General features: G+C 35.1%; 1 protein-coding gene across 1 annotated transcript; it reads right to left on the bottom strand.

Moving 5' to 3' along the window:
* Positions 1-3,915: 3,915 nt before the first annotated feature.
* Positions 3,916-25,819, bottom strand: DDHD1 (Phospholipase ddhd1). The gene is made up of 12 exons (XM_051213943.1): positions 25,590-25,819; positions 25,307-25,553; positions 24,264-24,650; positions 22,656-22,772; positions 21,409-21,547; positions 18,967-19,447; positions 17,060-17,172; positions 14,250-14,436; positions 10,643-10,792; positions 8,894-9,049; positions 8,284-8,374; positions 3,916-6,216 (listed from the first exon to the last, which is right to left on the bottom strand). The coding sequence occupies exons 1-12, from the start codon at positions 25,692-25,694 to the stop codon at positions 5,807-5,809; spliced, it is 2,583 nt and encodes an 860-aa protein (XP_051073512.1). The 5' UTR covers positions 25,695-25,819; the 3' UTR covers positions 3,916-5,806.
* Positions 25,820-26,168: the final 349 nt, after the last annotated feature.

The following is a 26,168-nucleotide window of genomic DNA, read 5'->3' as shown; positions in this document are numbered from 1 at the left end:
CCTGATGGCAATGGCTCCAGCAAACTTCAGAAGACTGGAGTTTGGCTGCTTACTAATCACCCTAAAGGATTGCAAGGTATCTACCTGATGTCCTGTATCAAGGAGATGTTTGGTGATTGCACTGTTCAGAGTCTTCCTTTCCCTTGTTCTAAGACTTTTTGGAACATGTTCAAAGCAGCTGACGAGAACCTACGAAATAAAATGCATTCATGCTATTCTGCTAGAATCTTTGTTCTTGCTCTTTTCATAATCCTATATAACCTAAGCATTTTATCGAACTCTTACCAACTGTATATTTTTTAGGTTTTGTTGATTTGTGTCAATGATTAACATCATAATACTGATTAAGTAACAGATTTAATCTAAGAAGATACGTCGAGTTAGTATGAATGTCATACATTTGGAGTGAAATTGTACCAAGAAAACTTTCATATAAATCTCTATAAATCCAGTCCTCTGTATAGACAATGAAAAATTTCGAAGATTCGTTACGTAGCTTGATGATACAAATTGTTATCTATGACACTCCTTTTTTGTTTCTTTAGAATAATAATACTTATTTAATGAGTTACCGATTGTTTTCTATTATTTGAATAATTTCAAAGAAAATAAGGCAAATATTTCAGTTATTAATTAGTTGATTAATTAATTAACTTAAACACATAAACATTGGTACAAGGAGGCACCAAATATATATGCGCCACATAAATCATGCCATTTGTGTGAGGGCTGGGATACTGCCTGTATGGCAAAACCGAAGCAGGTAGTTTATTTTGGGGAGCCACACCCGGAGCCTTTGACCTAAAGGTCTAATCCAAAAGGCAGTGAAGCAACGTCAGGAAATGCAGTCCCATGGTAGCCGGTGACCAACTATAGGTTCATACACCATTGGTTTGGGATCAGGGTTTTCCAATTCCCCTAAATGGATTCTCCTCAACCACCAACCCGATTAGAGAGTCGGACATTCGCCACGAGAAGGCAGTGAGCAGGACTTCTCTGACAGTGGTTGTATGCACGTGGCCGTGTGAGAGTACTTCGAGAGGGAAAGCTGACTTTGCCCACTCTCGTCCGTACCAAGGCATTTAGGGGCAGTGCCAGGGCATTTGGAGGCTATTATTTAGTAAAATAAAGACAGTTCAAGGAAAAAATCTTTCTTTTTGACAATGTTATTTTTTAGAGTTGTACAAGTTTATTAATAGTTATTTCGCATATAATAGTATATGATCTAAATATCAAATTATAGTAATCATTCATAAGGTTACTAAAAATTCATCAACATATTTTCTATTGTCTGAAATAAGTTACGTAATGGTTGAAGTGCAATAATGAGACAAAATAAAAAATGACTTATGAAAGAGATATGGAAAATAATTGACAAGTTTAAATAAGTGACGAGACCAGGATAACTGTAAATACTATCGTACAGTTTCAGAAAATGATATCACTGGGACACAATTTTTATTCATTGGACTGTATTTTACTCAAAGATGCAATGGTTTTTTTTAAATATTATATGGTGTTTATTTCCATATTGTTAATTCTACTGATCACTTTTTTATTAGTGTAAATTTACCACTTCATATCAACTATTTCATATCCTTTCTTCTTAAACGGAGAGGTTGGTGGTTCGGGCCCATACTGAGGTTGCCGAGACATTTGACGTCAAATACAATCAGCGTCACTGATGACTTCATCTTGCATACAACAATATGAAAGCAATCCGCTCAGGATTCCCATCGAACAATAGAAACTAACAACTACCTGTATATTGTTTACGTAAAAGTGTATACACTTTTTATTGGTACGTATAAAATTCGTTAGTATAATTAGTAGACGGTAGTTCATTGCTTAATAGCGTGAAATTAATGAAAGAAATTTTTTGGTCTTGTGTTTCACACAGTAAAAAATTTATTACATTTAAGGGAGATATTGCTTGTGAAACTGTCTACAGATCATTTCCAAAGATAGAATTAAGCGAATTTTCATATAATATACTGTAGTCACACTGTTATATCCTTGTGTGAGAAGATAAGTTGTCACGACTGATCAGTTCAATGTACATATACACTGACACGTTAAGAATATTATTTGACCTAAATTTCAATACAACACATTTTTTACTTTTCAGAGGATTTCTAGAAGAGGAGCTGACTCTCCTCACCCTCGGCCGTACCATGGCATTTGTGGACATAATTAAGTTAACCTGAAATTCACTTTTAAATTAGTTGAACTCATTGTAAATAACAACTGAAATAGTAAAATTTTGGTTTATTTAATAGAAAATATATCTCGTAAATTAAGAAATTAATGTGTTCTATGTAACATGAAGCATAAGAACTTGCATTTAAACTATGTAATAATTCATACGGTAAATGAACATCAGTACGTCAGTTCAATAGAAAACATAACAACATGGCACTATTTAATGGTAATCCAATTATAAATCAATAGTATTATTTCTCCATTTTCTTTCAAATATATTCCACATATACTTTGTAGGAAATAAACATAGATAAGAACAGATGGCGGTTGGAGGTAGTAGACAGGAAACCCTGGCCCCGGGTTTCATGCTACTTGGCACCGGTGAAGCTGGGTGACACGAGATCGAATCCGTCAGGGAGCACCAGTTTCCTCAAGATTACAGGTAAACTTTTCTGAAGAGTGCCAAGTAGCACGAAATCTGGGTCCAGGGTTTCCTGTCAACTACCTCCAACCACCATATAATCTCAACATAGTGCACGTAGTGTCGAGTCACCTAGACTGGTGGCCACGTTGCAACATGGTCGATATCATTCGATCTGCACTAATAAGGACTTGACACACATGACATTGATCACCACCCAGTGACCAATCAATTGTGATAGATAAGAATAGTTAGGTTTCTTTAGTCACCGTACTTTTTTATATTTCAGAAATTATGCAAAACTGGGCAATGAACACTTGAGTATACACCATCTGCATGAACAACCAAAAAAACGGTGAACATCGAGGAGAAAGTCGTTTTTTTTAAGAGCGAAAATTTAGAAAATAGAGAGAATTTCTAATTTAAATGTAATTACATTTAATATGATCGTAAGTTTTAAGGGAAAAATAAACAAAAGAACATTTTACTTCCCTACAATAAAGAAACACTACGAATTGGAATTCAAATTACAAACATTTGAAGATGGAAAGAGAGATTCGTGAAAGTTTTATCGTGATTAAGATCATACAAATATCATCGTTTAAAATTATTTTCAACGAATAATAATAATACTAATAACAATAGTGATAATGATTCTAATTATTATAACACGATTTTTTTCTCTCACAATGTATGCCTGTGATTAAGAAACAAGCTGAGAATATGACCACATTTTACTACCGAAAGAAAAGAGTGATGTATGCTTTTCAAGATAGATTCTTAAATATTATGAAAAATATATTATACGAAATCTGTATAAGAAATGATGTACAGATATATTTACTATATCATTAAGCTGCATCCTAGTATAGGATATAGTGGATATCTAGGATGAAGCTGGACGATCTAAGCTTCGCACACGCAACAACAAATGCAGAAGACGACTATTGTAGCAGCAGTAGGTCTCAACATACACAAAGGAAAAGCAAGATTCTCCGATACATTACAACATGCACCAATCAAATAACACTTCACGGAGAAGATTTGGAGGATGTAAAAATCTTTACATATCTGGTCAGCATCATTGATGAACACGGTGGATCTGATGCAGATATGGAAGCGCGGATCGGCAAAGCAAGAACAGCATATTTACAACTGAGGAACATCTGGAACTCAAAGCAACTGTCAACCAACACCAAGGTCAGGATTTTCAATACAAATGTCAACACAGTTCTACTGTATGGGGCGGAAACCTGGAGAACTACGAAAGCCATCATCCAGAAAATACAGGTGTTTATTAACAGTTGTCTACGCAAAATACTTCAGATCCGTTGGCCGGACACTATTAGCAACAACGTACTGTGGGAGAGAACAAACCAGTTTCCAGCGGAGGAAGAAATCAGGAAAAAGCGCTAATTAGATTTTACAAACTACTGTGTATTGGATATCGGAACACTGAAATGAACTTTTAACAACAATAACTCGGAGATAAAACACAGAATGAGTTTGTATAAGCTGTTATACATACTTGGTCTAAGGATACCAGAACTATTTCAATTCCAAAAAATCACCTCAATGTTGTAAGAAAATTCTAAAATAATTGTAATCCTTGTATCGACGAATCAAGTGATCAAAAGTGGTAGTTACATAGCGGTATATTTAAAGTTATTTTAGAAGATAAATTTCATTCTTCATTAAAATAACTATCAAAGATTGCATGTTGAATCAAAGACCTTGAAATGTTCAAATAAGTTCCGTCAATGACATGAAAGTATATTGTCTTGAACTGATTATATAACTCGTTACGATAATCCAGAGGAAAATTGGAATTCCAAAATTCCAACTTTAGTAATGTGTGATTAATGTTTGTAACAGTTGAGGAAATTTGGTTGAAGTTATCTGCAACTATCCTAATATCAATATGTCGGTATATTCCGGGTAAAAATCCCAGATGAGAAACACAAAATGAAAATTACATGCTAATAACTGTCACTCGCATACTAAAATGAATGGGAAAATAGCTGAAAGTGCTGGTTGTGATACACCTAATGAACATCGAAAAAGTTGAGGTTTGATGTGCCCCACTTTTATTCATATAGTCGGATCTATAAAGCCAGACATATTTTTCAAAGAGGAAATGTGATAGGTTGAGTCGGTCAGACATAATAGTTCATGATCAAATGATGAGAGCTGTTAATGTGTGCATGGCATTGGTTAAGATTTAGTTGAATTATTCGATGTTGATAGATATACGCTATCGACTAAAAGTTTGACTTAAATTTCCATATCAATGAATAGATGCGTGTATAATTTCCATTAGGGCTAGTCACTAAAAGCTTTCTATTTGTTTGGTTTCCTCACTCAAATATCTGGTTGTACTCTTATAACGAAATTATATACATTAAAATTAAACCACAACGACTGTTTAACAACAAAAGACATGATCTCAACCTAACATTTCCACTGCATTCTACATTTATATACAATAATAAATGAGTATTATTTGGAATAATGATAAAAATATTGAAAAGCTTCAATTATATCAAGTAAAATTATTGAAATATTGATGGAAAAAAAAGTGATAATGAAAAGAGAAAGAGAAAATAAACGTCTGATAAATGAATGAATACATATAGTATGTTAGGAAAAATTAATTTACAATATATGATACTTTCTTGTAGTGACAATGATCAAATTATCAGAACTCTATAGAGATGGTCAATACAATAACATTGACAATAATAACAAACATTTAAAGTACATAATTGTTGAAAGACTTAAGGATAGAATTATTGATCTAGACTAATCATCCATCCATAAATAGAATACACAAATATACAGAATGTGTAATTCTGTATGAAAAGAATTCAGTTGTTTTTCCTACTTAGTTTCTGGTAAATTTTATTTAATAAATAAGTGGATTGATGATAATGGAAATATAAAATAATAATGTTTTAACTTATTAAATGTAAGTAAGTGGTTGATAATCTTTTAATCTATTTAACAAGAAGATAGTAGTATGACAAAGTTGAACATCTAAATAAAATAAAGCATAACAACATCTTACGGTAGAAATATTTACCAATGAAAAATAAAAAAATTTTAAAAAAAAAAGAAAAAGAAAAGAAAAAAACAGAATAAATCAATATTTTTGGAGATAAACACAAATGGAATTACGATATTTTAATCTGTTGAACCGGGTTTTAATGGAAATAAATATGTCATGATAAACATACAAATATCTGGATTAGTCCAATAGCTAGTATGTGAAGTCAATAGAGAAAGGTACATATTTTCATAACGTGATATTTGTAATTCAAAATCTAATCGACATTCAAGTTGTAACGGTTCATAACAACATAAATCATTTTCAAATAAATCATTAGATGATAATGATGAAGTAAGTGAATTTGTTGTTTTTTGATCTTTTTTATTTGTAGAATTACAAAACTCAGAACATTTCTCCATAGAATTAATTTTCTCATCATTGTCATGGTTAGATAATTTTTCGGAAAGAGTAAGATCGATTCCTCCTGTTTCTTGACTTCCACCAGGTAAATATGGTGCTCGTGAGAAGAAACCAAATAATCGACCTATTTTAATATACGTAAAGAAAGGTAAATTAAGAGTGAAAATTGGTAATTTGAAGGCTCTATATATTCATATTTAAAACAACAAAAAAAAGAAGGAATAAAGTCTATAACTTACCATTAAAAAGGTTTGAGTTATTCCACTGTTGATATTTTTGGTTCGATTTTAATCGGTTTTGGTTAGCACATATTCATTCTTAGCGGATTACCTCAATATAACCATTTTCACAAGTATATAAGTCGCAAATAGGACCGAATGTGGACCTGAATTCCATTACTAGCGACAGTTCATCTGTTCTATAAAAACACGTGTGGAAAACGGCAATATCGAGGCAATTCAAACAAGATAGACATATCATAACCAAGACTGATCAAGAATATCAACAGCGGGATAACTCAATCTTCTATAAAAATGATATAAATATTATACCAGTTATACAAGTGAGTGGTTATCTGGACTCAGTAGCTAAGTTGATGAGACATTGACGCCTTAAGAGAAATGTACTGTTGTTCGAGTCTCGATGTGAAAATCAATAGTGAGATGCAGGTATTCCCAGCTGACGAGTCCCAAATAAGACGAAACGTGTATCCGGGATTCGACTACTAGCCACAATCCACTTGTTTAAGGTTTAATTTTAGAATCATATAGAATGTAAATCTTTAGAATGAAATACGTAAAAGCTATGTGCATTATATTTACGAACTCGGAATACGCAGAGATTAAACTAGTAGTGTATATTGTTACCATAAGACACCTTAAAGTCCTCGTATTAGGCGAAAATTAGGACAGAATAATGTAAATGATTGAAGTTGTGGGTCTACTGGACGCAAACAGCTTATTGTTTGTCAAAATAATTAACACTATTTCGTTTCCTCTATTGTTGCTGAAGATAATTCTGTTTGAATTGAACACATTGGTTGTTTTTAAGGGTGGCTAAAAAACACTTAAATAAATTTATGACATGGACAGTTGCCAAGAATTTGTATCGACTTATGAACAACTCTTTGTATTGAAACCGAGCGACTTAGAGAAACATCTTGGCATAAGAACTCCAGCATACAGGTACGATATCCAGGAACAAAGAGAAATTATCAGTGACTAGACAAAAGAAGTTACAGAGTATATTTCAGCTGATACCAATGATAAGTCGTGTAGGTTGAACGCTATATTAGTTTCCTAAGCTATTCCCGTAACCCGCAGACTAGAACTACACAGCGACTTGAACACCAGAGAGAAGACACAAGTATGAGAGAAAATACTTTATCCCAAGGTTCGTTTTAGTACAGAAAATCAAGGGTATTTATAGATGTTGGCGTCTGTTAAATCAACATCGTATTTCAGCCAATCCGTTAACGTCATATTATGCTACCGATCAATGGTAGCACGCCACTCTGGAATTCTCGAACGTTCCATCGTACTCTGATTGGCTAGGATCCTTCGGCTCCTTTTGGGCCTCTGGAGGCTCCATTGAAGTTCTCCGGAAGCCGACTCAACAACCAAGTGCAGACAAGATTTTATTTCCGTTTGGTTGGATAATAAAGGGTAGATGCGTGGGCTAACAAGATAAATGTTTTTCTAACGAAAGGCAGAATTATGTATGCCATTTAGTCAGTCGACTTCTAGTGTTGTTGAGGTGTTGGACCAGACGCAAAAGATCCTATGTAGTCATTTATGTCAAATGACGCCCTAGGAATGATTGATGGGTGTGTTGTGTTAGCATTTATGGGCACATGAAAACTTTCTAGATTAGATTCCGGAATTTATGCGATTTTGTGACTTGAAAATCTGTCAGTGGAGATCACTTAGTAGTTTCCTTTCGTGTTCTGTATAAGTAGGATGTATTTCAGTTATATTAACGCCTTTCTACTCGTTATAGGTAGATCATAAAGTCAGTACGGTTAGCATTTGATGCCTAGGTATAATAGAAAGCTAACAAACATGCTTAATCGACGTCAGTCGAAGATAAAACTCATACAAAAACTAAACTAGAATTTCAAGTTTACTAATGAATAAAATATAAAATCCAAAATTATTCATAGTCCAGTTATTATTTTTCCTTATTAACTCACTAGCAATTGATGAACGTCTAGAGGAATCTGCATCTTGTGTGGTTATAAGTTGATTTGTATCTGAGCAAGGGTTTTTCGCTACTTGTTGATGCTAAGACAAAAAAATCAGTAATGTAAACAAGTTGCAATACTTTTTAAACAAAATTTATTTAAATCAAAGTTATTACGTAAGCACAATAGTATGTTTGTAAAGTTAAGCAACTTTTGGAGGTTAGACTATTTATCGTGGATGTTATAGAATACTAAATGTGACTAATATCTGTAGTCGAATTAACCTGCGGTTTGCCAAGAAGTAACGACAAGCATATCCGGTTACATTAAACATAAAACATTATATTGTAGAATTCATTCTATACTAATTCCTCTAAATGATTACTTTGTACTTTATGTCAATAAACTCTTTCGGTTGTAATATCTGTCTCTCTACCGAACAGTCCGATTTAAGTGACTGTGCAATTAAATGTCCAGAACAAAACGATTTCCGTTATAACAAAAACAAACAACGAATATTGGATTCACATAGTAATTTCCAGAGACGTATAATTATTATGCAATCAACCAACCAATTGATTAATCAGTGAGTATTTGGTAATAATCATTACTGACTTACACAATTTTGTGGTTTTGGATGTTTGAATTCTTTACCAGAATATTCAAGCAAAGGAAGTGTGTCATAGCATGGTTTTGAAACAGCATCAACTCGATGAATCAGAGCTGGTTGGATAGTGGAATAATATTTTAAAATTAATGGTTCTAAACGATAAGCCTAAAATAAGTGCGAAATGAAATAGAGAAGAAGAAAGATAGATTATAAAGTCGTAAAAACTATTTTATAAAACTATTAGACAGAGAAATCACTGACGATACAGATCTGCTCTTTTTAGTTTAATTATATCGTTTAACATGTCTCTTAAACGAGGAAGCATATTGTTACATAATTAGATACAAATACATATAAATTGGAAATGATTGAAGTTTGGATCACTTTTGAAAAATAACTTCAATTTTATTCTGACTGAATTCATCTTCAAAAATTATACTTATATACGTGTATGGAGTGGACATATTTATTTTTTATAGGTAAACCAAATAAATGCAAATACTGTTATTGACTTAGTAGTCTAAAGGTTAAGTGTCTGCCGCGAAACCTTAAGGTCCTTGACTTGATACCTGGTATGGTCATAAGTATGAACTGCTGAAGAGTACTGTACTAGAACAAAACAACTGTCCAGTACTTACTGGTTGTCTAACTGATAATATTTCGTAGTGTAAGCCATGAAATACTGTTGCTGATATCCGTATTCTTTCTTCTGATAAACCACACTATAGTTGCATAGATATAACAATATTTACATAGTTTATTCAAAACAAAAAAACAGAGAGAAGTATAATATAGATTCTTCATATGACAAATGAACAGTTTGTTCAGACAGTATAAACAATGGAGAGCACTGATAATCTTTTTTACTTGAACGCTTAGACACTGACTTCCAAGTCCCCAGAAATCCTCTGCTCTCTAACTCCAAGAATGAAAAACAAGTGCGAGATACGGATTGAGCTTTACTTCCGAGATTAATTTGTTTATAAAATGCAGGGGTAATCATAGTATGCGACCCTGAGACTCTACAAGCTCCCAGAATCATGTTCAAATAAGTAAGAAAATCGGTTATCATTCAGGCAGATAATGTTGACCTAATCCACCGTTTTCTAGAGGACGCTGACTGCCCGAAGTATTTTTACAATTTCCCCGGCTTCTGAAAACGTTCTTGAGAAATTATAAAAAGGACTTTAACAAAAATCAATGTACTACGTACTACTATCATTTTTTTTTAGAAAAATCAGTTAAATTGTCTCTTTCTCACAGCACATGACTCGAATATTTTATCGCCAAATGTGTTTAAAAAAGCAGACAATGTATCTGTTATTATAACGTTAACAAAAACTGTCATATGATTGACAAGCTACTAATGTCTGACAACAATTTTGGCTAAAAAAAGACCAAAATGAATCAAGTGATCATCATCTCGTTTATCTAAGGTGATTATAACAATCTTAATGGATTGACAAACTAAGAATGGAATATAAATACTTTTCTAATAAACATTTTTATCTTCATTATAATGGTAAATTTAATTTTTATAACTAAATGATGTAAACTAAATTCTCTTTTTTGGGTGTATTCGTTGTAATATTGTTACTTCTAGGAGTACATTGTCAAAATAACTTGTACATATAAATATATATTTGGCTTTCATTCTAACACAAGATAGTAAACCTATACATTTTAATAATATATAGTTTTTCTTGAATACTTCCATGTAAAACGCGAATCATAATATTAAAAACAAATATTACTTACTACAGGATCTGCTGGGTGGTAAATGTTAAAAATCCGGGGACAAATTTTTCGAGGAAGTATTGAGTCTTGAGTTTGAAAAGGACCAGGGCGGATACCACGCAAAACCAAGTACACGCCCAAAGGTGAGCCCAAGCAGAAAAGGTTTTCTAACTATAGAACAGTGTACATAAGGATTAAGTAATGTGTGCTGAAAAACTACACGGTTGTAAAATGAACATGTAAAGAGAAATAACAATGATAATCGCATGTGGTATGAAACAACTGTTTTGTCTTAGTTTAAGACTTACCAGCATCGTTTATTTGGGAGCTTATACAGAATCAAGACTTGGGATAACGTTTTTGTTATACTACAAATTGACTGAGTACAAAAATACAAATCATTGGATTTCATCTTAGTGATCTAAAAGGTATCGCGTACTCAAAGGTTAAAGCCCGTGTGCAGTGGTGAATTCGTTTGGGTGAGAGGTTCGAAAGTACTTGGAATGCACCTTCATGATGATGAAACGTCATAAATTTAATTATTCACAGTGTATTCATAACACAATAATAACATACTGAAATAAACTATCATGAATAAAACTCCTTTCATGGGCCATTCTACAGATTCTTTGAAATCTAGGTTAATGCCCTTTTAATGTTGGATGACAGTTCTAGTTGTCAGTGTCTAGACCTAATAAGTACATGCAAGTTTCTGTTGGTTTATTTCAATATGCAATAAATTAATAAAAAATAAAACACGAATAGGACTGTCGAATCAAAAAGATTTCGACCTTTTAGTCTACATGAAAAACTAGGTAGTGTAAAGAGATAATCAGATATAAGAAAATAATAAGAGATTTAATATTACTACAGCTTACTGTTGTTAGCAATCTATCAGCTTTAAATTACTTTGTAGCTCAAACTTTATATAATCTAATAATGTTGTTTAAAAACTACTACGAATAGAAGAAACTTAGTGTCATGATAACTCATCGAGTTACTAACACTGGGACCATAAACAGGTGAACTCGTTACAATACAGATAAACTTTGTTAATTTAACGGATCTTCTAATCGATAATACTGAGTGATCAAACAATGGAAAAGATAGGACAATAAATTGAATAATATTCTAAAAACATGATTATGGTAAAACATCATTTCGGAGAAAATAAAACTTACTTACTTACTTACTTACGCCTGTTACTCCTAATGGAGCATAGGCCGACGACCAGCATTCTCCAACCCACTCTGTCCTGGGCCTTCCTTTCCAGATCCATCCAATTCTTGTTCATTTTCCTCATGTCTATTTCCATTTCTCGGCGTAATGTGTTCTTTGGTCTTCCTCTTTTTCTTTGGCTTTGAGGATTCCATGTGAGGGCTTGTCTTGTGACGCAGTTGGGTGCTTTCCTCAATGTGTGTCCTAACCACTTCCAGCGCTTCTTCCTCATTTCTTCCTCCGCTGGGATCTGGTTTGTTCTCTCCCACAGTACGTTGTTGCTAATAGTGTCCGGCCAACGGATCTGAAGTATTTTGCGTAGACAACTGTTAATAAACACCTGTATTTTCTGGATGATGGCTTTCGTAGTTCTCCAGGTTTCCGCCCCATACAGTAGAACTGTGTTGACATTTGTATTGAAAATCCTGACCTTGGTGTTGGTTGACAGTTGCTTTGAGTTCCAGATGTTCCTCAGTTGTAAATATGCTGTTCTTGCTTTACCGATCCGCGCCTTCACATCTGCATCAGATCCACCCTGTTCATCAGTGATGCTGCCTAAATATGTAAAGGTATTTACATCTTCCAAATCGTCTCCGTCAATTGTGATTGGATTGGTGCATGCTGTGTTGTATCGGAGAATCCTGCTTTTCCCTTTGTGTATATTGAGACCTACTGCTGCTGAGGCTGCTGCCACACTGTTCGTCTTCACCTGCATTTGTTGTTGCGTTTTGGATATGAGGGCCAGATCATCTGCGAAGTCCAGATCGTCCAACTGCATCCTAGATGTCCATTGTATCCCGTGTTTCCCTTCAGATGTTGACGTCTTCATGACCCAGTCGATCACCAGGAGAAAGAGAAAGAGTGAGAGTAAGCAACCTTGTCTGACACAGGTCTTTACTTCGAACGAGTCTATGAGCTGTCCTCTATGCACGATTTTGCAGTGTAATCCATCATATGAACTCTGCATGATATTGACTATCTTCTGAGGCACGCCGTAGTGTCGAAGAAGTTTCCATAGTCTTGTTCTGTCCACGCTATCAAATGCCTTTTCGTAGTCAATGAAGTTGATGTAGAGTGATGAATTCCATTCAATTGATTGTTCCACAATGATCCGTAGAGTTGCGATTTGGTTTGTACACGATCGATCCTTACGGAATCCTGCCTTTTGGTCTCGAAGTTGGGCGTCTACGCAGTTCTTCATCCTGTTTAACAATACCCTGTTGAAGACTTTTCCCGGTATTGAGAGAAGAGTGATGCCCCTGTAGTTATCACAGTTGCTGAGATCGCCTTTCTTCGGTATTTTGATCAGGAGTCCTTCTTTCCAGTTTGTTGGTACTTGTTCCTCATCCGAAATCTTATTGAAGAGAATGTGGAGTATCCTTGCAGTTGCCGCTACGTCTGCTTTTAGTGCCTCTGCTGGGATGTTGTCCGGTCCTGCTGCTTTTCCACTCTTGATTTGTCTGATGGCCATGCTGATTTCTCCAATTGTTGGTGGGCCAACATTGATTGGGAGGTCCGTGGGTGCTGCTTCGATGTTGGGTGGGTTCAGTGGAGCTAGTCGATTCAAGAGTTCTTTGAAGTGTTCTACACACCTGTTTTGTTGCTCTTCAATGTTGGTGATTACCTCGCGTCCCTTGCTTTTCACTGGTCGTTCTGGTTTGCGGCGATTTCCGGAGAGTTTCTTTGTCGTGTCATACAGTTGTCTCATGTTTCCTTCTCTCACAGCCTTTTCCGCCGTCGTTGCTAAATCTTCCACATATTTACGTTTGTCGGTTCTGATGCTCCGCTTCACTTGTTTGTTTACTTCTGTGTATTCAGCTTGTGCCTTGGCTTTTTCTGCTCTTGTTCGACTGGTATTGATTGCTGCCTTCTTGTTCCTTCTTTCTTGAATCTTATCCAGTGTATCAACAGTGATCCATTCCTTGTGATGGTGCTACTTTTGACCCAGGACCTCATGACATGTTGAAGTGATTGCCTCTTTGATCCCCTTCCAGTTGCTCTCCACAGTAGTTCCTTCTCCATTGAGTAAATCATGAAAGGCCTGGAACTTGTTGCTGAGGTCTATCTTGAATTTGTTGAGTTTGTTAGTATCCTGAAGAAAGGCCGTATTGAACTTTTGTGATATTGTCCGCCCCATTGTCCAGTGCTTCTTGAGTTTCAATTTCATCTTGGCGACCAGCAAATGATGATCTGATGCTATATCAGCACATACTCAAAAGACACATTCCATTATCAACAGAAAGACAATGAATAACAATTGAAAGTCAGAGGAGAAATCCAATTTAAGGATCCTCGAAAGGTAGTGTGGTTATTAGCGAGATTAGAGTGTAGCTATTTGGACACAACCAACGTTATATATGTATATTATCGTAAACATTGTAGATAGTAAAGCGAACGTAGTGAAACTTACATTATCCGCAAACAATAAAGGATTTTGTTGATGTAATGAAGAGTTTGGGTGACATACTGAAGGTTTACTATATACCGACTGGTCGTCCTGATGATTATTACTAACATTTGACTTCTGAGAATCACAATTCATGTGATTGTCACGAGTAAATAGCAAGCTGCTTAATTCCTGTTGTAAATTATTCACCCTGCATAATACATTTTGAAAAAAAAACGTTGACGACATTTTAGCACATAACAGATGAAGAGCATTTTAATTACATACATAGGTCTTGTCAGAATGATTGCCAATGTCCAAAACTAACAGTTATAGACGACAATGGATGCACACTGCTGAGGAGTCCCATACTAGGACAAGACGGCCATCCAGTGCTCCTAGTTTTCCACTGGTGTTCTAACTTAAATTGGTTCATGACATGCAACAGTCTACGCAACTCTATACTGAAAACAGTAAACTAAACATTTAATGTTATATAAGAATAAATAAGTATTGACCAACTATCGAGTATAGTTAGGCTCTAGATACAAAAAAGGAAATTCGGTTGGACAGATGATGACCAATGGTAGGTTCTAAAAGTTTAATGGGTCTATTTTAGAATAAAAGTGTAAAGAATTATGTATTTCCAAACACAGAGGCCCCCAAAAGCCCTGGTACGGCGGAGAGTGGGGAGTCAGCTCTCCCTCTCTAAATGCTCTCACATGGCCATGTGCACACAACTACTGCCAGGGAAGTCCGACTCTGCCTTCTCGTGGTGGGGGTGTTGTTTACGAAATTGAGAGGACAAAAAGCGAATTTCCGGCGCTTTAACCGGGTTGGTGGGTATGGAGGGTACACCTAGAGGAGTTGGAAAACCCTGATTTCAAACCAATGGTGTACATGGGCCACAGGATTCTGAAGTAACAAATGGCTTATGAACCTATTGTTGGTCACCGGCTACCATAGGACTGCATCTCCTTACGTTGCTCTACTGCCCTGTGGATTAGACCGTTAGGTCAAAGGCTCGGGGTGTGGTCCCCTAAGAAAACCACCTGCTCCAGTTTGGGCATCCGAACAGTATCTCAGCCGTCACACGAAAGGAATGATTTATGTGGCTCATATGTATCTGGTGTCTCCGTGTACCAATGTTTATGTGTTTAAATAAATAAAATAAATAAACAGAGGCTAAACTCCGAGAACATTATATATTAAAAAGTTTTGAAATAACTTGTTCATTCAGTTATAACAACTGTAAGGAACTGTGGCAAGTTATCCATCGGTTCAAGTTACCATAATTTACATCAATTTAATAATAGACCAATGAGATGAAATGGAAATAAATAGAAACAATAATCGATGTGTTGATCCTAGTAAGCCATGTTCGGCTAATGAGCAACTATCTTATAGATAAAACTGATTTTGATTTTTCCAAGTGTCGATTGCTTCATATTGTATTATCAAAGTCTTATTCTGACCTACATCTGGCTATCGATTACTGGTTGGATAATTGTATAACTGCATCACATGATTAAATAATTTGTTTATTACTCAGTCTAGTCCTACCGATCTAATTATCGAGGGACGTAGTGTCCGGTGTATCAACTATATCGTCACTAACCGTTGCTCATTAACTTCAATGCTAACCAACACAACACATAGGAGTAGGGTTTTGTTAATTATGTATCTTTACGGACTGCAATTTGGATTCACTATAAAATAAAAGCATCACTAGTAACATTTTTGACAACAACACTTTGAGTTGATACAATAAAATTATGTAATTATCAAAGTAATATGTTGGCTATAACTCTTCAAACTTAAAATGAATTAGATTAAATATAACTATTATAGAAATGCTATCATCTACAACTGACAATCAGTAAACAATTGAAAAATGAATTAGAAAATTCAACAGTTGGTTAAACCTTCATGAAGCTAAAAACTAAAAGAGAAAAGAAATCTCTGGTCCAAAGTCATATTTTTTAGTTAAAGTATTCACTATTAACTTAATTGAAAACTTTTTATACATGTGGATTCCTAGTTCAATTTAAAAACCATGCTCATAAGAAAGGAAATTCCCATAAATTTGCCGGAATTAAATATTTCATAAGATCAGAATTGATTTCCGTAGTGAATGGAAAATCTGTTTTGAGGTCTATAATTTGTGTACAATATTTGAAAACATGAAATTCATCACAGTAAATAGTTGAGATGCCAGAACTGTGACTGCACTATAATTTTTTGTAAAAAAATCAAGGGTTTTTTGTACGATATTTATTAAACACTGAAATTCGCATTTCTCAATTAACTGAGGAAAGCCTGAACACCGATTACCACGACGTGCAATGCTATCCGGTATTGGAGATGGTTGGAAGAAAGTTAGGGGCGGCCAAACCAAAACGTGGCATCAGTGCTTAAAGTCACTAACTTGTAGTCTGAGCCATGTTGGTAGATGCAAACTACTTGGTTGGGGTCCGCGTGACTATCGTAACCAATGGTTGGAGACTCTTGGTGACATGGCTCGGAATCGATCACAATGGCGTCGGTGTATACACTCCCTGTCTTCCCTTAAACTAAGAGACTAAAATCGCTTCATATCTTTCTTTCTACGAACCAATTCTTTCTTCTTGTATTATATCTCTATATGCAATCTTTCTCTTATATATTACCACCTTTGACATAACCACTGCTATAAATCCGGTGTTCATCTTGTTGTGCTGATGCGGTATGGCAACCTGGACCGATGCACATATGTGCCTGGTCCTACGTTGTGGCTGACTGACTGACTGAATTCGTTAAATACATCAAACCAAAAATCTAAGACAAGCACTCACAATGTCCTTGCAGTTTCCAACCGAATATTAACACGAGCAATTTGTTCCAAGTTTCCATTAGACGACAGTCTGTGATCAGGATATAGCACATTCAAGTTATTGTTTGGTAAAGTCTGAGAATAAGTACAAAAAACAAAACAAATTATTTAAGTATAATCGAGTTTCACTTGTTTTTTAGTGGTTGAAAAGCTCTGATTTATTTAGTCATGCAAGTTTAGGAGTTACAATAGATAAATAACTTGAATGTATCTTGTTACTAAGACGGCAAAAAAATACGGTATAGTGTTAGTCATAATCAATGTAGGACCTAAAGAGAACATCCATTAGTCTAAGCTGCAACAACTCCGTATAGAGCCTGGACTTATTAATACATATATCTTTCCTACCAAAACCACATTCCTAAGCCTCAACAATTCCCACTCCGTGGTTTTATTATAGGGGAGTAATGCTTCGAAGATACTTGTAACCAAATACTAGCAAACTGAGCATGTGTTCTACTTTCATAAGTTATATCCAATAATAATGTGATACGGAGCAGACTGGTCTGTTTGGTCTGAATTAGGAGTATGGTTTGAAAAAGCAGAAAGAAAAGATTTATATGGAGGAGTACTGGAGCTTAAGATTTATAGATAAATAAGGGATGGATGCATCTGTGCCACTACAACTAATTCGGCGCTGTTACCTGTCTACAACCATTAATCGAGGTTATTTTACGAACACCAGACAGCTAGTTTGAATACAATAACATGGATCAGACCAGTAATCAATGACTCTATGGACTGATGTCACGTTTTGGATTGGCCACCACTAGCTTTCTTCCAACCTTCGTCATCACCATCGAACATGCCAAGGAAGGAAGTGGTTCCAGTCAGTCAGTCAGTCAGTAACAACGTAGAACTTTGTACGTACGTACATCAGTTCGAGTTGCCACACCACATTAGCACACAGATGCAGTGGTTGATTCAAATCGCGTAGTGGTAGAGGTAATAAGAGTATAAGCAGTAATCGGGAAAATTAGTGTCTAGAGATGTTACTTAAGGAGTATAATACAGTGAAATAAATTTGGGAAGAGAAAAAAAAGATACAAGGAGGAATAAGGAGATCAAAATTTGGGAGAACACAAAGAGTGTATGCACCTGCGTCATTGCAAACGATTCTGAGCCATGTCATTCAGGGTCTCTAACCATCGGTTGCTATCATCTCGCGGTCCCCAACCAGGTAGTCTACACCTACCGACATGACTCAGTCCACTTGTCAGTGACTTCATGGACTTGTGCCATGTTTTGGTCTGGCCGCCCCTAGCTTTCTTCCAACCTACTCCTATACCACTGAACATCGCACGTCGAGGCAGTCGGTCGTTGGGCATACGTAACACGTGTCCCAGCCATCTCAACTGATGAGGTTTCACTACGTCATCAATTGATTTGCCATCCTTACCTAGTACCCGTTTTCTAACAACTGCATTACTTACTCGATAGTCCCAGGATATACGAGCAATATTTCGAAGACACCTATGATCAAATACTAGTAACCTACGAATATCCTCTACTCTTACCGACCATGTTTTACTGCCGTGGAAGTGGTTCCGGATAAGTAATAAGTGTCCTAGCCATTTCAGTCGATGATGATTCACAATATGATCAATCGATTCGCCATCTTTGAGTATTACTACCCTGAGTCTAACTTCAACATTGCTCATTTGATTATCCTAACAAGCTCGAGCTATCCTTCAATGATACTTACGAACAAATACTTCAGTTTTCGAAGGCAATATTTTAAAAAGTTGGAACTCAAATGTATTTGCAACTACAGACCTATAATAACAACGTTCTATGATTTACACAACATGAGATTCAGCACATTAATAATGGAGTGAAAATGACATAACGATGTTAAGTATAGCTCACCTTATCCGTAATATTTGACAATTTTGTGGAAGCTGAATGGAAAAATATATTTTTATCAGTTGATTTATTTAATAAGATTTCAGTTAATGGATCATTATCATGGACTTGATTCCAGCCAGTAATTAGATCGTAAACTAGGACACATCCAAGAGAATGAGCAATTATTGAAACTTTTCCACCTCGAGATTCAAAATCAGGATTCAACCGACGAAACATATCATATAATCTATTGAGTTCACTTTTTAAACTGCAAATAATTTCAGCTCGATACAAAGGACTAGTATAATACATAATATCCATAGCAGAACAATTCAGAACTGTACGAAGTCCTCGAAGATGAACAGGAGTGATTGATTCAACTGTATTACCGTCTAACTGTAAAACAGTTCGCCATTCAACAGGTAAAAATTCCACACGTTTATTTTCTTTATCCAAATGTGAAAAGTAACGAGTTTTTATTTTGTCACAAGTATCACGAAGCCTTTACAATAAAAGTGACAGTAAGTTAAATAAAATAAATGTTATAACCAAATGTAGAAAATACATTTATTTATGTAAATCAAAGTTTGTAATTCAGACATCTCCTCTAGATCAATGAATCTGGATAAAAAATAGTCGAACACCACACAACTTGTGACTGCAAACACGTAAACAAAACTGCACACAGACAAGTTGAAGTTTTAAAAATATTATAATAAATACGAAATCGCCCAATATGAAACCATGTGAAATCAGATTTGAAAGTTTTACGTAACAACAACTTAAACTATTAACATTCAATCCATTCAAGGAATTTATGAACAACTATTTAATCTCAATCTTGATAGTAAAATGGAGTTTTGAATAAATACTCCAACTAACAAGTAGATTGTAAAGGACATTAGATACCCACTTAAACAGATACCTTGATGATAAAGGGAACATGCAAAACCTTGTCAATAATGCAAATATTATTCATAGTTGTAGTAGTTAAATAATAACCTTTCATTGATAAGTCGTTCAGATAGAATTATACATTTAATAGAAAGATAAGTGCAAAGAAGAAGTAACTAATCGATGATTAAATAATGAATAACATTAAGAAAAAATGAAGTATTTCATTGACCGAGAAGATATTCACGTAGAAAACATAATTAATACAGTGCTTTCTGATCAGTTTGCATAGCTTTTAAAGAATAAAAATCACCAACATAAAAACTCTTTGAAAATGTAGTAAACAGGTTAATTGTATACGTAGTACACAAGAACAAGAGCAGCCAAAAAAATAGGCATAAACTAACTTTTCCACTATGTAATACGCTATTATATTATGGAAGTATCTTGTACAAGTTACTTGGCCTTTGAACGACATCAGTGTTTTGAGCACTGATATGAATACTTCTTTAAGAATACTAACAGTATGAAAAAGTGTAGACATCATATGTTAGCGGGACATAGATTGAATTAAATCATGCTCAACGCACGCTTGAGTTGGCGCACGCTGATTGACTAATTCTTATCCAATCAGCGCTAGTCGATACATGGAGAATACTCTAGAAATCTCATGTAAAAACTATAAATATACTAACGTTTCTCCTATTATGCTTCTTACCTCCATCTAGCATTGTTATTTAGAATATAATCTCTTTCCTGTTCAACCGTGTTCTGATTTGGGTACTTGTCGAGTGAATTGGTGTCGACAATACTAAGCAATAGGAATAGCTGGGTTATCACCGTAAGAGAGAATTATAACATCATATGAACAAATAAACAAAAAAGAAAAATACCTGTCTCAAACTACAAAACTGCTACCTTAAAATTAGAATGTCTACGTCATGCATCGATCTACATACAGTTAACACAATAATATCAAACTAATGAAGAATATAAAACTCTATTTGGTTCTTTGTACAAATGGAATGAGAATAGAATTTAACCGAGAAGGTAGGAGGGAGGGTAGGGTCGATAGCAAAATATTAAACTATCAGAAGATTGGAGAGAGTAGCCACCACCAAGCATTATACTGTCTCATTGAAATCATGAACCGATCTAAGTTTGACCACCATCGAGAACGTGGATGGCCGTTTCGTCCTAGTATGGGACTCTTCAGCAGAGCACATCTACGACCCCACACGCGGTAACTGAAGTCAGGACCTTCGATCCCGAGAGCGAAAAACTAGCTTCTGGACTACTGAGTCGGTATCCAACAGTTCACGAATTCAATGGAATACAGCAATCACATAACCTCATACTGATATTATACTGTTATTTACTTTCATGTGCACTGTAAGCTCCTTCTTAATCTTAAGTTTTAACAAGATAATGCTAAGTATCATGAGTTTAACTGTATTGGGTAACACAATATTATGGGGAGACCAAGATAACTAAATCAGTGTAATAAATAATAATTAGCTAGTTATTTCTAAAAAGTTGGATAAGTAACAAAAACTATATCAAACGTACTCATTGCAATTGTTCAGAATAAGGTTGGTACCCATTTTTTGACCGATCCCATGGATAACAAAACAAAGGTGAGAAACATCGGCGATTTTATCCTCCTTTAGGGCCAAATCATTAAAACCACGACACAAACGAGTACCGACTGAAATTCGAAGAATTGAGATAAGTATAAATTGCTTTGGCGTAATTATAGTTCATCTGAATAAATTCCAGTGATTTGAGCAAAGAAGTAGTTGTTTTAACAGATGTATTGTAAGAAATTAAAATTCACGGTCGGGGAAGGATGAAATCATACAAGTACTTAGGATTTGGACGGCGTTAAAACGTATCTTATGAGATGCCAACCAAAGTTTTCAGCCATCGAAATTTAGATCAATTATCCGCCTCAGATACAATTTTACTCTAGTATCCAATATTGGTTGACATGGGAGCATATTAAATAGGGATAGGGGAGACCAGATGTACACATAGAATCAATCAACCGAGTCATTAACCGTTGAACTTTGTCGTTATAAAGTGTCGAATTACAGCTTAATGTTTTGAAAAAACCGAAATCACCAAGTGGAGGTAGTAAGTGATGTTTCTGGAAGTGGATCTCAGTGATTCAGATATATTTAGTCGTTATTTTTCTCTGTTATAGTTCAGTTTTAATTTATTCCAATGGTTTCCATCCCCCGATTTAACTTGTAATTTCTGAACGATATTTTTAATTCTTAGTTTTTCATAATTAATAATATTACCGCCGTGGCTTCTTTTTATTTGGTTATTTACTTTTAGCCAAACTGATCCCAAGTGTAGTAGCTTAGAACGATCCAGAACCATGCCAAGTCTTATGTTGCTCATGAGTGCTCAACTAACAGTAGTGAACAAAAATGGTTGGTTTTTTCATAAACTAATATGATATTTCGATATATTACCATTTATCTGAACCAGTCGTTTTCAGGGGTAATAAAAACTTTAATCTACCGTAACGTTTGCCAATTACATATTAATAACCTCTCCTTTAGATATTAATCAACTACTACCGTAATTGAAGTACTCGAAAAGTTATTCTAACTTTTAACCTAATGAAATGATTACTAAAGAGACGCTGCGGTTAAAAAAAGTAAATAATCTTTAGAACGATATTAATATATGCTACTTGTAATGAATAGATAACAACTGAGAGTCAGTAATCCCTATGAGTCAAAAGGTGTGGAACATGTTTGGGACTTTATTTGCTTCGTGAGTTTACGTACAGTTGGACATACCTTTCTGCATTCCCAGTTTTTGTCTGATATATAAGCTAGTGGATTCATAATACAAATACAATTCATTTTCTCCATAACAATCGACATGACAATCAGTGAAGTGAATCGTTTGGCAAGCTAAAAAAAGTTCAGAAAACGGGCGCGAATTGAATCCCCACAATACAACCGACAAAATACATAATAGTAAAGTAGAAGAGCTCGCTTCACTAGTGTTTTAATAACATTATTTAAGAATTTCATGAGTCAGTTTTGCAATGGTAAGAAAAAAGAAAGGTCGATTTAAATCTGAACTAGTTGATATTGCAAACCAATCTCTCGTTTCACCCACACCGCAGTCGAAACGTTTGTTCAAATACCACCTGATAGCAAGTCTGTTCATCGTTGGTTTAATGACAAAAGGAATTTGTTTGCATATAGGAAGTGAAATACACAAGTGGTTTTTGTATATAATGGGAAACTAGTATTACTTAATGAACGGAATACTTTCCGGAATAAGTGAATCCTCATTATGTTTTCTTTATGTTAAGTATCTAAATCTCAACATAACTCAGTAACAAATTCTGTAATAGGCTTTTAAGCGTACTTATGAAACTAACAGAACTAATGATACTGATTGTAATTTGAAAACAAATTAAATGATACAGGATTCAGACCTACTGGTTAGTGGTTGTAATGCATTTGTCTTAACCACTAAGCCATTGACCAATGGCCTAAAGAAGTAATTTTCAAGTGGTGATGGCAAGTCCAGACACTGCTTTACATACTTTTGTGTTGGTGTCATATAGTATTCCTAGGTCTCAGTTTAAGCAAGTATCGAAGCCTAACACACAAACTGAGGCTCAGTTACCAAGATTATAATACCTTTTAGTTTTGATTCATCGTATTAAAAATAATGGAGGGATCTTTACAAACCGTTTGACGTATCGCCGTTAACAATTAATATTCTGTTCTTGAACAAACAGCATCTCTTAAATGCTAGTGATAAAATATTTCAGAACTCATACTAAAAACGGTTATTTACACGGTTTAATACACAACATTCACAATATAATTATGAAGAACACATTGATATCGTCACAAATCAACGTAAAAGTGATTTAAAGCACCACCACCTGTTTGCTATTTGATGTAGGCATACATTTATTTAGCGACTAATTTGAACAGTGTACTCACTACTAACTACAAGTGTTAAGATTCATTTGCCTGACTGGATTTAAAATACTATTTATGAATTGGGATGTTTCTTTAAGCAAACTGTCATTAGTAGATTTTCATACTTAGCAGCATGAACATGATGTAGAAGGCTGCTATTATTTCATGCACCGAAAACAGCAATTAAAGTGGGAACTATATGGACCTGAGGAGATTTGTGGGGTTTGTATATGACGTTTGTGATGAGAACAGACTTATTGTAATTAAAATAACTACTAACAGTTCATGAAGTATCTTATTAGTTTTTAGTGTTTCCAACTAACAACCATGGGATAGCGAAGTACGTAAAAGCAAAGAAGCAATGTACAAATCACGAAGTTTTAAATCAGTAAACTTACAACCTCACTTGCAAAAAGTCCTGACAAAGTAGAATACGAGTAACACTGTGGAACTTACGAACTCGTTTTTTCAACACAGTGGAACCACAGACGTTATCATCTGAATAGTTTTCTACTCCAATTGTTAAATCTTTATTTTCAGAACGAGAGGATTGAGAATTTTCGGCAACCAATTCGCTTGTTTTTATAGCATCTGCATACCGAAGAGTTGGAGCGCTAACAACAGAATGAAGTGGTGTGCTGACATCTATTCTAGTGAACAAACTGCTATTTGAGTACAAAGGTTTATCCGAGATAGCGATATTCTGAGGTTTTCTTAAGTACCAACTGATGTACTCCGCTTCTAAACGTTCAGCCATTGACTCATCATCAAAAGGTTCAAGGGTACCACCATAACCTTCGCGAAACCAAGTGCCGCGCAAAATACGTGCGGGACACCTTTCAACTGAAGAGAAATCAAAATACAGTTTACACATATCTAATGACAGTAATCGGTGACTGAAATCAATGAGATGTAGACAAAATTAGTTTTAGCGAACACTGAAAAACTCAGTTCTTAAATAAAGGTTTCATGTTTGTAATTTAAGACAAGGGGTTAGAAATCTTTCATACTGATAATATATGCAATTACTGCTTAACTATTTTACCCACTGTGGGAGAATATATTCAGTTATTTAAGATGAAAAACAGATCGTTTTTTGTGGTACTACAGAACGATAAGCTGGTCTACCCTTCAGTAAATACATATCAGCCAACACGCTTAAAATATACGGAAATGCGTATCCATTGCCTGATTTAAAAAATATCTTAGCGCCTTCGCTATAGAAAAATGACGTTTTAAGGATATAAAAAATTCTACTTCAGGCGTACTACAAAGAACTAGAAGTTAAAGTACATCACATTTAACTGAAACATTCAAAATTAACAGCTTTAACTGACTATAGTTCGTCTGTATTGTATCTATGAATGATATTGAGTCACAGTAGACAATAAAGGAACGGACACTCAGAATGGAAAAGCAGAGAACGAAATAAAATCACACAGTAGACTTAAACAGATATAAACGACACAGGAATACATCGTATCTTAAACGAAATTTACCCGGCCAGTAAGTAGGAACACAACATCGCCTATCAATATCCGCTTCATAAATTCCACCCCTTACAGATACTTTGTGATTGACGGAAGACTGTTCTGAGTTGCATATTGCAGCTCCAGTTTGATCAAACAGACAGTCGCTTTTATTACAGACAAGGCGGCTTCGATAATTCAACTCCAAATTGATAGAATCGTAACCACTAAACGGTACCCAACGTTTGTTGTTGGAATCGCGATAAAACCAACGAACCTGAGTCGAAAACTTTAAAGTATTTTACAAAACTACTTGTTCGACTTGAAGTCCAAGGTTATTACTCATGTGCACGTTACGGGAGTTTGCGGACGATGAACCATTACAATTCGAAGTGGAGCCAACAGAATCACAAAGCATATGCCTACAAATCTATCGAAGGAGTAATTCAATCGAGAAGACCAGAATATAATTTTGGTTTACGAAATTTACGATGAATAGAAATAACAGCCTGCGCTGTCAATTTATTCTGCGCGCTAAGCAATCTCTAATATCATTGATTTAAGTTATTGCATCAAACAGTTTCTGATTCGATGACTTGGTTCAAATGGTGCAAACGGTTGTGGATGGAATAGAAGAAGCTTTCGCTTAGCGTGCTTCCGTTTTTAGTAGCAGTGGATCACCAATACCTTCAAGAAGGAACCTAGGTATATTAACGATAATAGAGAAAAAAACAAATTGGTAAATCATAGTGTGATACTATCCTTAGTCCTTAAGAATAGATCAAGTCGCCTCTTAAAGGACTCCTAGGAATTCGCTTGGAATAGCTCAGCCGGTAGAGAATTCCAGCATTTGACAGCTCTTAAGGAGTAGAAGTTATGTCTACAGTCCGTT

Source organism: Schistosoma haematobium, chromosome 1, assembly GCF_000699445.3.
Source record: "Schistosoma haematobium chromosome 1, whole genome shotgun sequence".
Taxonomy (NCBI): domain Eukaryota; kingdom Metazoa; phylum Platyhelminthes; class Trematoda; order Strigeidida; family Schistosomatidae; genus Schistosoma; species Schistosoma haematobium.
The sequence above is the reverse complement of the archived record's forward strand: the minus strand, read 5'-3'. Positions and strand labels throughout refer to the sequence as shown.

Excerpts from the sequence above, each read along its gene's own strand:
- DDHD1 (XM_051213943.1), bottom strand. The coding sequence starts at position 25,694 with ATGCTTTGTGATTCTGTTGGCTCCACTTCGAATTGTAATGGTTCATCG. Across the intron at positions 19,448-21,408 it reads ATTCTGAACAATTGCAATGA|GCTTCGTGATACTTGTGACA; the intron begins GTACGTTTGATA and ends TTTATTGTAAAG. Across the intron at positions 10,793-14,249 it reads CTTTATTGTTTGCGGATAAT|TTAGAAAACCTTTTCTGCTT; the intron begins GTAAGTTTCACT and ends ACTGTTCTATAG.